The following is a 14,405-nucleotide window of genomic DNA, read 5'->3' on the forward strand; positions in this document are numbered from 1 at the left end:
GGGGGGGGATGAAGGCTGCTCCTCTCCCTCCTCTTCGCCACGAGGATTTTTGGGGCCGGGACCCCCCCCCAAATCTGTGGGGCCGGGACTCCTGAAGGGGCGCTGGCACCGGCAGGGCGCAGGGGGACGGATCCGGCTGGAAGAAGGAGAAGGAGGTGAGCAGCAGGGAAGGGGCAATGCCCCCAGCCCCCCAATTCCCCCCCCCATGTCCCTATAACCCCCCCCAGCCCCACAGCTCTACCCCCAGTCCCCCCACGCCCCCATAACACCCCACAGCCCCCCCATGTCCCCACAGCCCCCCCTTGCCCCTATAACACCCCCCAGCCCCCCCATGTCCCCATAACACCCCCCAGCCCCCCAACTCTCCCCCCACCCCCCCCATGCCCCCATGTGTCCCCCCACCTCCCCTCAATGTCCCCACACCCCTATGAGGTCCCACACCCCCTCTCAAACCTGGGGGGCCCCCCACCTCCCTTCACACCCCACAGCCCCCCCAGTGCCCCCCCCAGCCCCCCCCTCAATACCCTCCTATCTCCGGGGGGATTTCTTCCTCTGGCAGCACGGCCTCGCTGGGTGCCGGGCAGCCTCCGCCCGACCCTCCCGGAGCCCCTGGAGGACAAAAACCGGGGGAGGGTCCGGGGGGGGGCTCCTCCAGCCCCCCCCCCCCAAGCCCTCGTTGCCCCCCCCCCCCCGTTACCATGTAGTAGCCGGTGTGGTAGCCGCTCATGTACCAGCCCAGCAGCATCGCCGCCAAGGCGCCTTCCTCCTCCTCCTCCTCCTCTTCCTCTCCTGGGACGTGGGACCACGGTGGTGGGGGGGGCACCGGCTGCCGGTAGCACCCGTTAATGGGGGGGGGGTCCCCAAAATTTGGGGAAGGGGGGGGGGGGGGCACCGGGTACTCACCGGGGGGGGCCAAGGGGAGCGGGGTGGCTGCTGGCCCTTGGCGCTGCTCCTCTTCCTCGCGGCCTTGGGGGGCTCCGCCGCCTTCTGGGGGGGGCGGGGGGGGGGGAACGGGGCCTTGCCGGCCCCTCGGGCCCCCCCGGGGGTGGAACCGGCTGGAACCGGGGGAGCCCCCCCAGGAGCCCCCCCGGGAGCCCCCCCGGGAGCCTTCCTCCTCCCCCTCCTCCTCCTCCTCCTCCTCCTCCTCCTCCCCCTCCTCCTCCTCCTCCTCCTCGCTGGGGGTCCCCGAAATATCCTGGGGGGGGGCACGGGGGGTTTGGGGGGGGGCAGCGGCACCGGGTACCGGGCACCGGGCACCGGGCACAGCACCGGGGCGCACACAGCCCGGTGCCCCCCCCCCAGGTCCCGCCCGTGCCCCCCAGGTCGGTGCCGGCCCCCCCAGCCCCGTCCCACCCCGGGTCCCCCCCCCCCAGCCCCGTCCCGGTTCGGACCCGCGGCCCCGGGGCTCTCCCGGCCATGTCCCGGTACGGCCGGGACCCCTCCAGCGCGGGGCCTCCTGGGTAATGTAGTTCCCGGCCCCCCTCGGTGCGGGAGGGGCGGGGGGAGAGCGGACTACAAATCCCAGGGGGCTGTGCGGGGGGAAAGCAGAGAGAGAGGGGGGCGGGGAGAGAGTCGCCGGTGGGGACTCGGGCGCCCCCTGGTGGGTGGGGGAGTGAAGGGCGGGGGGGGTGAAAAGGTGAAATAAAAACGAAATAAATGGAAAAGGGAAAAGGAAAATAAATAAATAAATAAAAAGGGAAAGAGAAAAAAAAGAAAAAAATGAAAGAGAAAAAAGAAAGGAAAAAAGAAAAGAGAAAAAAGAAAGGAAAAAAAAAGAGAAAAAAAGAAAAGACAAAAGAGAAAAAAGAAAAGAGAAAAAAGAGGAAAAAAGGAGAAAAAAGGGGAAAAGAAAAATAAATAAATAAAAAGGGAAAGGGGAAAAAGAGAAAAAAAAGCGAAAGAGAAAAGGAAAAGAAAAAAGAAAAGAGAAAAAAAGAAAAGAAAAAAGAAAAGAGAAAAAAAAAGAGAAAAAAGAGGAAAAAAGGAGAAAAAAGGAGGAAAAAAATGAGAAAGGGAAGGAAAAGAGAGAAGAAAAGAAAAGAAAAGAAAAGAAAAGAAAAGAAAAGAAAAGAAAAGAAAAGAAAAGAAAAGAAAAGAAAAGAAAAATGAAAGAAAAATGAAAAAAAAAAGAAAAATAAATAAATTTAAAAAAATAGAAAAAATAAAAGAAACAAATTAAAAACAATAAAATTAAAAAAAAAAAGGTAAAAAATAAAGATTTAAACACAGAAAAAAAATGAAATAAACATTTTGCTAATTAACAATAACCCCGAATGTGCCCAGACGGAGCAGGGTCCGGGGGGGGGGTCCCGGGGGGGTCCCGTCCCCATCGCCCCCCCCCCCGGCAGGTGGCAGCCGCCGCCCGCCCCAGCCCCGAGCGGGCCCCGGGTGCCCCCCCCCCCCGCTCCCCCTGCAGGGGGCGCAGCGGCTCTCGGAGCCCCCCCCGGCCCCCCCCCCCGCACGGAATCCCCCCCCACACTGCAAAACACAGCGGCCCCCGGTGCACCCCCCATGCACGGAGCGTGCCCCCCCCCCAAATTGCACAAACGGCCCCCCCAGTGAACGCCCCCCCGATGCGCCCCCCCCCCCCCCCAATGCACGGAGCGTGCCCCCCCCGGTGCAAAAAGCCCCCCCCCGGTGCATCCCCTCCCCAAATGCACGGCCCGTGCCCCCCCCCCATTGCAAAAACCGCCCCCCCCCCCCCGGTGTACCCCCCTCCCCATGCCCCCCCCCCACATTGCAAAGAGCCCCCCCTCGCTGCAACCCCCCCGGTGCCCCCCCCAATGCACGAACCGTGCCCCCCCCCATGCAAAAACCTCCCCCCACCCCCCCCGGTGCCCCCCCCCATGCACAGAGCGTGCCCCCCCCCATTGCAAATCCCCCCCTTGGTGCCCCCCCACTTTGCAAATCCCCCCCCCGGTGCCCCCCCATGCACGGACCGTGCCCCCCCCCCCCCAATATTCCCAAAACCGCCCCCCCCCATTGCCCCCCCCCCATTGCAAATCCTCCCCCGGTGCCCCCCCATTTTGCAAAGGACCCCCCCAGCCCCCCCTTTTGGTGCACCCCCCCCCATGTACCCCCCCCCTCCCCCCTTTACCCCCCCCTTTTCCCGTGCCCCCCCCCCCCCGCCCCCCCCCGTTCCCGGTCCCTGCGGGGGGGGCAAGTTTCGGGGCGGGGCTTTCCCCGCAGCCCAACGCGCCCCACGTGGGGCTCGACCAATCCCCGCGCCGCCCTCCCCCCGTCCCAGCCAATGAGCGCCGCGGGGGCCGCCTGGCCCCGCCCACCCGGGAGGCTATAAAAGGAGGCGCCGGGCGCGGCGCGGCTCAGACCGAGCCCGGCTGCAGCGCGGAGCGGACGCCGTTTGCTGGAGGAGGAAGGGGTGCGGGACTATCGCGACAGCGACACCGCGACAACGATATCGCGACAGCGCCGCAGCGAGCAGCCTCGCCGCTTCTTGGATTATCTTTTTCGGATTTTTTTTTTGCCGTTTCACCCGCTGGATTACAATTATCGCACCATGACCCTGGAGGAGCTGGTGCCTTGCGATAGCAGCAAGTAAGCGCGGGGGGGGGGCTGCGTGGGGCTGGAGGGGGGGGTCCGGCAGCTTTACAGCCTCTCACCGGACTCCTTCTTTTTGTGTCCCCCCCCCCCAAAAAAATAAAGGATGCAGGCGGTGAGCGAGGCGGTGGAGCGGGTGCTGGTGGCGGCGCAGCGGCAGGACCGGCTGACCGTGGGCGTCTACGAGTCCGCCAAGCTGATGAACGTGTGAGTGGCATGGGGGGGGGGTCTCCGGGCATGGGGGGGGGCTGGGGGAATTGGGGGGAAATGGGTTTTTTGGGGAGGGCGCAAGGGTTTTGTGCCTGGGGCTATCAGCACCTTAAGGTGCGTTGGGGTGGTGGCACCAGGGATGGGGGGGGGAGGTCTGCACCCATCCTGACCCCCTCCCCTTAATGCTCTGTGTCCCCCCCCCGCCATGCAGAGACCCCGACAGCGTGGTGCTGTGCGTGCTGGCCACGGACGAGGAGGACGAAGGCGACATCGCCCTGCAGATCCACTTCACCCTGATCCAAGCCTTCTGCTGCGACAACGACATCCACATCCTGCGCGTCTCGGGCATGCAGCGCCTCGCCTCCCTCCTGGGGGACCCCGAGCCGGGAGCTGAACCCCGAGACCTGCACTGCCTGCTGGTCACGGTGAGTTTTGGGGTGGTGACGGGCACGGCGCGGTGCTGATGATGGCACGGTGCTGATGCACAACCCGGTGCTGATGGCACGGCGCTGCCGGGTGGCCCTGAGTCACTCGGGGGCTGCGTGGCCGCGTGCCGGCGATGCTCACCTCCTTTTTTCGTCCCCCTTCCATATCCAGAACCCCCACACGGACGCCTGGAAGAGCCAAGGGCTGGCGGAGGTGGCGAGTTATTGCGCCGAGAGCCGGGACAGGAACCAGTGGGTGCCCTACGTCTGCCTCCAGGAGCGCTGAGCCGGCCTCGCGCCGCGCGGCGCCTGAAAGAGGAGGAGGAGGAAAAAAAAAACCAACCCTAAAACCGCAGGGAGACGGAGGAGAAACAAGCAGCAGTTCAACCAAACCAACCCAAAAACCCGCCGATTCTTCATTTTTTTCTTTTTCAAACCGGAGAGGAGAGAAGGGAGCAGCCCGGCCGCACCGGTGGGCGCGGGAAGGGCGAGCGGTGCCGGCGGGGGACGCGCGCCGGAGCCGTGCCGAGGAGTCGTGCGGGGCCACGGGGCCGTGCCGAGGAGCCCCGGGAGGAGGACGAGGGCTTTTTTTTGGTTTTCTTTTTTTTTTTGGCATCCGTGACTCGAGGGATGGAGGACTGTGGATGGAGGGATGGATTTGCCGACGGACTTTTTATTTTTATTTTTTCCAAGGGGGTGCCGCTGGTGCTGGGACAGGGCGTGCAGCACCACGGGCAGTTTGTGCACTTCGGAGCCACTTGGAGAGCCCCTGCTCCAGATCTGTTACAGAGTCTATTCTTGTACTGAGTGAAAATAAAATTATTTGCAATAAAACTGACATCAGCGTCTGCGTTCGTCTTCTCCCCACTCCCCTTTCCTGGCCCCTGCAGGGTGTGCACGGGGGGGGGGCCCTGCCTGGATTTGTTTTGGGGTGGGGAGGGAGCAGCAGCTCCGGGCTCCCCTGCCCTAATGCGGGGCTCTGCAGCCCCCAGGGGGGCAAGGAGGGTTTGGGGGGGGGTTTGGAGCTTCCCCATAGCGTGGGGATTGATGGGTGTCCCCGTCCCCTATAGCATGTGGCAGCATGGGAGCCCCCCAGGGCCAGGAAATTCCCCCCCCCCCCGCCCACCCCGGGGGATTTTCTCACAGCACCCACAGCGAGGAGGATCCCCAGGGAATCCCCCCACCCCCAGGACTCCCCCCCCTTGGCTCAGCGCCCTGCCTTGCTGCCCCCAGGTCTTCTGGGGGCGGGGGGGGGGGGGAAGGAAAAGCTCAGGCTTTAATCTTTCCTCCTGCAGCCCTGTGGGGGGGGTGGGAGGGAGGTGGTGGCCCCCCCACCCTTATAAACCTGCCCAGGCATCGGCAGCACCTGGGGCTCTGCTGCTGAGTGGAGCCACTTGGGGTGTCCCCTTTGGAGGGGGGGGGGGTCCTGGGTCCTTCTCAGATCCCCCCCAGGTGGGTTTGTGGGGGTGGGGAGGGGCAGAACAATAACCAAGGTGGGGGGAAAATCGAGGCAGCGACCTGAGCTGCCCCCCCCCCGTGTTTGCACACTCACACCCACGTGCACACACATGCACTGTGCTGCTCTGCATGGGTGCCTGCCCCCCGTCCCCCCCCTGTCCCCAAATGCCCCCACAGGGTCTGCCCTGACCCTGCCACGCGGCCGGGGCCACCCTGTCCCTGCGGGGACCTGCCAGGGCCGGGCACTGCGCCAGGGCTGGCACCGCCGTGCAGGGCTGCGGGGACACAGCCGGGGGGGGCAACGCCACCGGGGGGGGAACACGGTGGTCACCCTGCTGGGACACGGTGGCCACCGCTCCTCCTGGAGCCCTATCCTGCTTGGGGGTCCCCCCGACTTGGGGTCGTGCCCCCAGCCCACCCCTTGGCACCGTGACCACGGAGGGAAACTGAGGCACGGCGCGACAGCGGCAGCTCAGTGTGTGCTGCTGGTGAAAGGGGGGGGTAACTTGGGGGGGGGTTGTGCACCCCAGGGGAAAAATGCAGCAGGGAAAGGGCCTGAGGCTGGGCTGAGCCTCCCCGAAACTCATTTCACTGGTGAGTCAGCAGCACGTGGGGCCCCGGTGACCCCGCTGTCACCGCGCCGGTGCGGCCACCCATCAGGCAGAGCCAAAGCAGGGTCCTGGGGGGTGTTGGCAAGGGCAGGGGGGGGGGGGGAACAACAGCCTCCCAGTGCCCCCCCCCGGCACCCACACCCTGCACGGCAGCCCCCCGCGAGCAGCAGGCAGCCCCCGGCGCCCCCCCAGTGGGCAGGACACCCACGGAGCAGCCCCAGCCCCAGCCGCAGCCCACCCCGGAGCCCGCGTGCAGCCGCCCCCACACGCGCAGATGTGCTGCAGCCGGGATCACACACGCGCTGCTCCCCCCCCATTTCCCCCCCCAGGGACACAGAGACCCTGCTGGGCACCCCTAGACCCCCCCCATGTCCCCCACTCTGCGTTGCTGCCCTCTGCTTTTGGAGGGGTTTGGGGGGATTAAGGAGGGGGCTGTGGGGCCATGCATGGTTGGACCCCTTCCCCACCCCAATTGCTCCAGGCCACCTGGGTGGGGGGCACCGGGCTGCCTTTGGGGGGGGCATGGAGAGGTTTGGGGGTCCTGGGACGCCCCCCAGCACTGGGAATGGGGATCTTAGGCTGCTACGATTTGGATGGTGCGAGCCGTGTCCCCAGCACCGTGTCCCCAGGTGTCCCCAGAGCAGCGGGGTCAGGCCCACACACCTTCCCCCCCCCAGCCCAGCACCCGGTGCCAGCGGTGCTGGGAGCCAGCCAGGGCCAGCACGACGCCAGCAGCGCTCGCACCAGGCGGTAATTACAGCCCCGGGTGTCCCCCGGGAGCTGCACGGCACCGGGGACGCATCCAGCCGGGTGCTGGCTGTGCCCCTGAGCACTGCGGGAGGGGGTGCTGGGGGTGGGTGGGGGGCTGCTGGGTTTGGGGGTGCAGGATGGGTGCCATGCACATGTGGGTGCAGGGATTGCGCACCGCTGCACCTCGGGGATGCGCCTGCAGCGTGCACGGTGCGGGGTGGCACCACGCCGCTCCTGTCCCCATCCCTGGTGGCACCGTGGCTGCTGCATCCCCTTGCTTTAGGGTCCTGGGGTGCAGGGACCTGTCCCGGGGTCCCCCCATTTCCCAGTTGGGGACGGCGCGTGGCCGGTACTTTTCCAGCATCGCCAAGCCCAGCGGCTCTTTCCATCGCAGCGTGCGCCCCGGGGAGTTTCCACGGGAAAGGGCCGACCCCGGGCCCCCCGGCGGGGCTGGGGACGGTGCCAAGGATGGGGCTGGATCCGTCCCTCGGCCTGGGAACGCCGGCGAGAGGTTCCTGGAAGAGGAGGGGAAGCGTCCGTGCGCGTGTGCTTGCGCATGTGCTGGGGGCACGCTCACCGGGGGTGCGCAGGGGTTGGGGGCTCTGCACACCCATGCACGGTGGCATGAAATTGGGGGGGGGGTTGTGAGGGTCTTTGCAATGCGTTGTGCACGCTCAGGGCCCTGGCCACGGGGGTGTTTTGGTGCTGGGGGGGGGGGGCACAGCATGTGCAATAAGGGCGGGGGGCCGGGCCCCTTCCTGGCTCTGGGTAAGGGCGGCTGCGGCCAGACAGGGCTGGGCCTGACCCTGCTGCGTCTGAGCCCGGCGCGCGCGGAGGCCTTGGGCTGGGCTGAGCTGGGCTGGGCAGATTTATGAGTCTGGGCTGGGCGGCCGCTGGCTGCAGGCACCGGGCTGGCTCCAGCCCCAGGCCCTGTCCCCGGCCGCCCCTGCACACCCGGGGCCCCCCCAGCCCCGTTCCCACTCGGTGCCGTGAGCGCCGCAGGGTGACGCACTGGGGACCTCCAGGGACATCCCTGCGGTGGCGTCTCCGAGATGCGGCCACGGGGACGTCCTCCCCCAGCCTCCTCGCCCCCTCCCCGGCCACAAACCAGGGCTGCAGGTGGGGAAACTGAGGCCGGGAGCCAGGGCAGCTCTGGCAGCCCCAGGCGCGGGGGCCGGATGCTGGCGCAGGAAACCTCCCCGTGGCGTCACGGCCGCTGTTCCGCTGCGTCGCGGGCGCCCCATCGGCACCGAGCCCCCCCCACGTCACACCAGGGATGGGGACGCTGCGGGATCCTCCTAGTGGGGACACGGGGGGGGGGTCCCCACGGCACGGTGGCAGCCGGCTGTCCCTGACCCCTCTTGTCCCTGCGGCAGGAGCCGACTTTTGCCCCCGTGGTGCCAGCAGCTTCCTTGGCCCCGCCGCCGAGGGCAGATAATTATAGCTGCAGAGGAGCTAAAAATAGCCCCGGCGCGCTATTTTTAGCCCTGCTCCCAGCTTTGGTGCCACCAGTGGCTCCCGGTCGGTGCCGGATCCTGCGCCCGCGGCAGGAGGGTCCGGGGCCTTTCATACGGTGCCAGGCACGGCCCGGGTTTGCTTTGAGGTTTCTGGTGTTTTGCCTCTGCTTTTTAAGGGAATTTGGGGGAGTTTGAGCATTTTGTGGGGGAGCGGGGCGAGGGCTGCAGCTCTGCAGCTGCAGGGTGCAGACACGGGGACCCCGCTGCAGGAGGGGACAGGAGGAGCTGTCACCAAGGGGACTTTGTCACCGGTGGCTCCGGTGAGGCCAGGTCTCCCCAGGCTGCTGCGGGGCGAGGACACAACAAAATCAGGTCCCCTCCGCACCCCTGAGGCTCTCCAGGCCCTTTGGGGCTCCTTCACCCTCACTGCACCGCCCTGTAACCGGTGCCAGGAGCCCCCAAAACCCCCGGGGTGCCGCAGCTGAGCCCGAGCAGCGCTCGCGGTGCTGCCTGGCCCCTGCCGCCCTCCGCCCGGCGCTGGGGTCAGACGCTGAAACATCCCAAATATTCCAGGCACGCGGAGGAAGCGTGGCTCCAGTCTGCCCGCACGCTGCACGCATTCCTGCCTGGCCCGGGCGGGCAGGAGCTGCTCCAAGCCTTTCCCCAAAGCGCCGGGGAGGCCGTTCGTTGCCTTCCAGGAAAGGCACCGCGGGTCCCAGCGGTGCCAGCGCCGGCCCCGGACCTCAGGCCGGGTGCTGGGAGAGCGGCGGAGGGCGGGAGGTGCCGGGAAGCAGGCGGAGGTTGCTTCCTTTTCACTGAAAAGGGAAGAGTCGCAGCTCTCGGTTTCGCTCAGCGGGACACGGGTGGTGCTGAGCCCTGCTGAGCCCCAGCCCCGCACCAGCGTGGCCCCAAGTGGCCACCGGTGTCCCCCGGCTTGCAGAGCAAGGAGAGGAGGAACTGGGCTCTTTGCTCCCCAAAACCGAGCGGTCCCACTGGGAAGGGACCCTCGCCTGTCCCCACGACCTGTGGGATCGGCTGGGGGCGAGGTCGGGGATCTGCCCCTGGGTGGTCGCAGGGGGGAGAGCGGGGACACCCCGCATGGCCCCGCCGGTGCCGGTCCCATCCTGCCCGGGGCAGGGTGAGGATTTCCCAGCAATGCCCGGTGACCTTACGCAGGGGGACACGGAGGAAGTGCCCAAAGGGGCGCAAAGCTCTTCGTGGAAGGCAGCTCCAGAGAAAGCGGCAGGAAGGAAGGGTCGGTCGTTACCCAACACCAACGACATCCCCACTGAGCACGGCTCTTCCCGGAACGCCGCCGAGCTCCGGGACCACGCTGCTCGGTGGCACCCACCCCACGCGCCCCCCACACGACAGGCTGGGCAGGAGGTCTGGCAAAATGAAAAGTGAGCCTTTTTATTGTGTTATCAATTCACTTCTTAACAACAATTCCACGAAATATTAAACACTGTGCAAGAAATTGGTCTATGGCACACCAGAAATAAAAATCAGAGATCCAAAAATGCAGACGTTATGAGGAGCCTACGTTACATACACCGATTACTTCCTAAGTACAGTCTTTACAAACCTTGATTCGCGTTTGGCAACAATATCAGAATTTGGCAAATAATAATAATAATAATAGACCAGAGAGAAAAATTAAAGAGCGCAAAGTATCAGACGCGTGGCTTCTTCTCGATGAAGTAAATGCGTTATTTTCACTTTTTTGTTAAATAAAGGTGACTTTTTAAGTACTCGGAGGAAGAGGGCTCTGCTGGGGGCACCAAAGGTGCCGATTTTTGGGGACGGCGGCGCCGTGGGGCCAGCCCCGAGCTCTGCGATCTGCGGCCAGGCTGCTTGGCACCAAACCGTGCCTGGCTCTGGAACCAGTACCAGCACCAGCACCAGTATGAGCACCAGTACAGGCACCAGTACCCGCACCGGTACCAGCACCGAGCCGCCTGGGAGCTGCGGGGCCACGCGGGCACTGTGCAGGGCTCGAGGCTGCGCCCCCGGGAAGGTCCCCGAGACAGGGAGGGGAGGGCGAGGAAAACGGGACCGGTTTAAAAAAATTAAATAGAAGCTACGTTTCCTCTCTCCCTTTTATTCTCCGGTCCCTCTCCTTTCTATTTTTGGCAGCAGCTTCACCACATGCTAAAAAGAAAACTTCAGGCAGATTTGGGCATGTGTTTACATCCAAAAAAAGGCCTTTGTGGAGCCGGCGCTGAGCTGGCACTGGCTGCCCGACGCCTGAGCAGCAGCACAAAAGAGGCACCAACCACCTCCTCGCCCCCCCCGTTAGCATTCTGGAGCACTTAAAAAGTCCTGAAAAGTGTCTTTTTTTTTTTTTTCTTTTTAACATTTTTTTTCTTTTTTTTCTTTTTTGGCAAATGCACTAACAAAGTACAAGCAACTACCGTAATTTGCACTTATATTTATGCTATACAAAAACATCTACAGTATGATCACCGATTTACTCAGACGAGGAGAAAAAAAAAAAAAAAAAAAACATTAAAAAAAAGGAAAAAAAAGGAAAAAAAAAAAAAACTTTGAGGATTTTCCCCCCTCGCGAGCCTCCGACTGCAGCCGCCAGCGAGGCCGGGCCCCCGCAGCCTCCGTCCCTCCGCGCACGGCACCGCGGGGAGCCAGCCGGGCACCCCCATCCCCACTGTCCCCCCCCCGGAGGGACAGGAGCTGGCTGTGGGCTGGGTGCAGGCGGCCCCCCAGCTCCGAAGCCATTTCCCATCCCCAGCCGTGCACCAGACCCGAGCCCCCCACCTGCCCCAGGGCGCAGGATTTGGCCAGGACCACGGCTCCGCACGGGGCCACGGGTGCCCACCGGGGGTGCGACACTGGGAAGGGGGGGGACACTCCCTGACCCCAACCCGCTGCCCGGACCCGCCGGCAGAGCACCCGCAGCCGGTCCGGGTGGCGTGGGGTGGGTGCGGAGGGGTCTGGGCGCAGGGCTCGCTCCCGCTGGGTTTTGGGGTGCGGGGGGCACCCCGGGGCCAGGTTTGGGCACGGAGCAGCCGTGCCCGATGCGTGCGCTCCCCTGGGGACAGGACGCGGGGCTGTGTCACTGCCCTGCAGCTCGGGCGCTGGCCTGGCCCACCGGCTATAGCACCAAGCTCTGGTCTCTAACATAGAGGAAGAATCAGCGATCTGGAGTAGAAAAATAAGGCTGGAACTGTACGAGATTAAGGACAGAGGAAATTCCCTCCTGGAGAAGAGAAAGCCCTGCTGCGGCGAAACCCTCGGGACAGCGCTCGCTTCCCGCTACGGATGCGGCGTTCGGGAGCTTGACGTGATGCTGGATGAGATTGAAATTAAAAAAAGGTTTTGCCCGTTGGCCGTGCCGGGGAGCCGCCCTCGGGGTCACCTCGCTGCTGGTGGCCGGTGCCCGGCGCGGAGCTGTGGGCGCGCGGTGGGACGCAGCACGAGCACGGCACCGGGCTGGGGGTGCGAGCGGGGCCGGGAGGGAAACAAATTCCCAGAGGGAAACGAATGAAATTCCCCCGGGTGCAGCTCACGGTGGGATGGGGAGGACCTGTGGGACGCAGGGAAGACGGGGGGGGGGGTGGTGTTGGAGTTCTCAGTTCGGCAAAAAACCCCAGGGAAACGGCTGCAGGACGAACACGGGAGGTGCTGCGGTTGGTGGTAGTGTTAAAAACGCGTTTTGTCCTTTTTTTTTTTTTACCCCAACTTCGTTTAAAAATGCGAGTGATCACGCACTTCAAAAAGCGAGGGCGATGCCTGCAACCAAGAAGTGTGAATGGAGCATCTCCGCCACCGCAGCCTCCTGGGGCCCCCCCTGGTCACCGGCCCCGTTCCTCTCCCCCCCTGCCTTCGCCTCGCCAGCCTGCACCAGTGCGGGGACCCCGTGCCCAAAAAATCCCTGGGGGAACGGGGAAGCTCCCAGCCTTTCACATCAGGTGTGGGTTTTTTTTTGTCCTTCTCTTCCCCAAACAGCCTCTGAAACTATTTTAGACCACAGAATCGGGTGCCTGCACTCACTTGAACTGGGAATGGGTACCGGTGTCGTGGTTAGGAAACCCAACGGGGCCGCTGCCTACCACGAGGAGCATCAGCCTTCCTCCTCCTCCTCCTCCTCCTCCTCCTCCTCACCACGGAGCCCCGGGCTCTGCCCCGCACAAACAGGCTGGGCTCGGATAAACCACGGCACCGTGACTGCGGGGAGCGAGGTGGCTGTGGGATGCGGTGGGGACTTCCCTGAGCTCTGACCTGTCCCCAAGTGCCAGGGGGGCTGCTCACCGTGTCCCCGCTCCTCCCCGCACGCCGTGCCGAGCCGTGCCGAGCCGTGCCGAGCCGCCTTCCCCTTCACACGGCGTGGTGAGATGGCCAAGGGATGGGAGCTGCCCGACTGCCCGACAGCCTGACCCTCATCTCCCCGAGCTAGCGGGGCCGGGGGGAAGGATTTCCACTTTTTCCACTTCCCGCTCTCGGTAAGAGCGAGGGCGCTGGGGAGCCCTGGTGAATCTGCCAGCTGTAGTGTTTGGGATCCAGAATCTCCCAAAGGCCGTTTCCAAAGGTTTCTCGCGTGGTGCTGCGCTGCAGAAAGCCCCTTCCCTCCCCCCGCCCCCAGCACAGTCCTGTTTGGGAAAAAACAGCGGTAACCCCACAGAGAACCCAAAACCCCGAGGAGATCAGAGGTGCCCGACCCCGGCGGTTCCCATGCTGGGAGCTCCCCACCATGAGCCACCAGCTCTCAGGGCTCCCCGCGCCGTGTGGGACGGGGACCCCCCCTGCTGCCTCCGTGCCCCCTCCCCGGCGCTCGATTTACTCATTTGCAACAGCAATTTTTTCGAGTTGTGATTTGGGGTGGGTTGTTTTGTGTTTTTTTTTTTTTTTGTACTAGTTTTCTAGCAAATCGCCACCCGCCTGGACTCCTCTCCCTCGTTCCCTCTCCAGAAACGGAGCCAGCAGGCTGAAACGACGACGTGCTAATTGGGAACTAATCAGGTCAGATCCACCCAGACCTTGGTTCAACGCCCCTAACGGCGAGGTCCCGGTACCCCCTTGCATCCCGTTGGCAAACGCAATAAAAACCCCGCTCCCTCCAGCACCCCGGTACCAATTTGGAATCTCCCTATTAAAAACAGCCCCCCCGCCCCCTCCCCAAACCCCCAAACCCCGTTATTTTTTTTTTGTTGTTTTTTTAAATTTTGACCCCTCTCAGTGCGGCACCTGCCCAAGGAGCAGCCACCCGTCTCTAAAGCACTCGCAATTGGTTGAGATTTAAGTTCTACGTGAATCCGACGTTAGTGTTTACCCCTCGGCGCGGTTTTAGGTTTTGTGGCTTGGTTTTTCAGGTGGTACGGAACGGTGCTGCCCTGCCGGAGAGATGGCACGCGCCTGGGCGAGGGAAGCTATAGGATGATACAAGGCTTTTTGTCCTTAAAGGGATTCTCCGAGGCGGGCACCCCAACCAGCAGCGGGTCGTTCCTGGCATGTTGCTCGCAGTAATTCATGAGCTCGGAGGATGCTTTGGAGACCTGAGGGATGGGAAGGAAGAGCAGGTTAGCGAGGAGATCCAGGGGAGGGCTGGGGGTGCGCCGCGAGGAGGGGACGGCGCCGCGCTCGCCGGGGCTCCGTGGTGAGATTTAACGCGGCTTTTGCTAACAGAAACTTCACAGAGATGGTTGAAAATGAAAAGGGGAAATGGGCATGGAAAAAGGGTTTTAAGGTCTGACATAAATTAAGCGACGAGTCTGGGAAAAAGGCTGCCAGCCGAGAGCAGGAGATGCAGAAGAGATATTATTGCCCTGGCTCTCAAAGGCCTTGGGATAAAAGAGAAAGAACAAAAACGCCAGCTCCGGAGTGGCCGTCCTCTGATGTTAAAAACGGAGCTTTTGAAACCATCAGAAGCTATTACTTAAGGCCCTGCTTATTTTAGTTCAAAGATGTATTCTGGGAACCGC

General features: G+C 63.7%; 3 protein-coding genes across 21 annotated transcripts in view; 1 reads left to right on the forward strand and 2 right to left on the reverse strand.

The window, feature by feature from the left end:
* LOC137844769 (uncharacterized) lies at positions 1-2,983 on the reverse strand. The gene is made up of 7 exons (XM_068661302.1): positions 2,971-2,983; positions 1,392-2,253; positions 1,158-1,195; positions 904-1,109; positions 698-826; positions 525-609; positions 1-136 (listed from the first exon to the last, which is right to left on the reverse strand). The coding sequence occupies exons 1-6, from the start codon at positions 2,981-2,983 to the stop codon at positions 529-531; spliced, it is 1,329 nt and encodes a 442-aa protein (XP_068517403.1). The 3' UTR covers positions 1-136; positions 525-528.
* A 332-nt stretch (positions 2,984-3,315) lies between these two features.
* On the forward strand, positions 3,316-5,031 carry GADD45B (growth arrest and DNA damage inducible beta). Its single transcript, XM_068661944.1, has 4 exons — positions 3,316-3,555; positions 3,664-3,765; positions 3,980-4,193; positions 4,366-5,031. Exons 1-4 carry the CDS (start codon positions 3,518-3,520, stop codon positions 4,477-4,479), a joined length of 468 nt encoding a protein of 155 aa, XP_068518045.1. The 5' UTR covers positions 3,316-3,517; the 3' UTR covers positions 4,480-5,031.
* A 4,825-nt stretch (positions 5,032-9,856) lies between these two features.
* The window catches only part of GNG7 (G protein subunit gamma 7), a 63,213-nt gene continuing 58,664 nt past the window's right edge, over positions 9,857-14,405 (reverse strand). For all 19 annotated transcript variants that reach the window (XR_011090094.1, XR_011090095.1, XR_011090092.1 and 16 more), the window contains one exon: positions 9,857-13,979. Coding sequence is in view for 14 of the 19 variants with exons in the window: in XM_068661947.1 (XP_068518048.1) it covers positions 13,854-13,979 (126 nt within the window). In the remaining 5 variants the exon portion in view is untranslated. The remainder of the gene's footprint in view (positions 13,980-14,405) is intronic.

The sequence above is a fragment of the Anas acuta genome, chromosome 26 (genome assembly GCF_963932015.1).
Source record: "Anas acuta chromosome 26, bAnaAcu1.1, whole genome shotgun sequence".
NCBI classification, from domain to species: domain Eukaryota; kingdom Metazoa; phylum Chordata; class Aves; order Anseriformes; family Anatidae; genus Anas; species Anas acuta.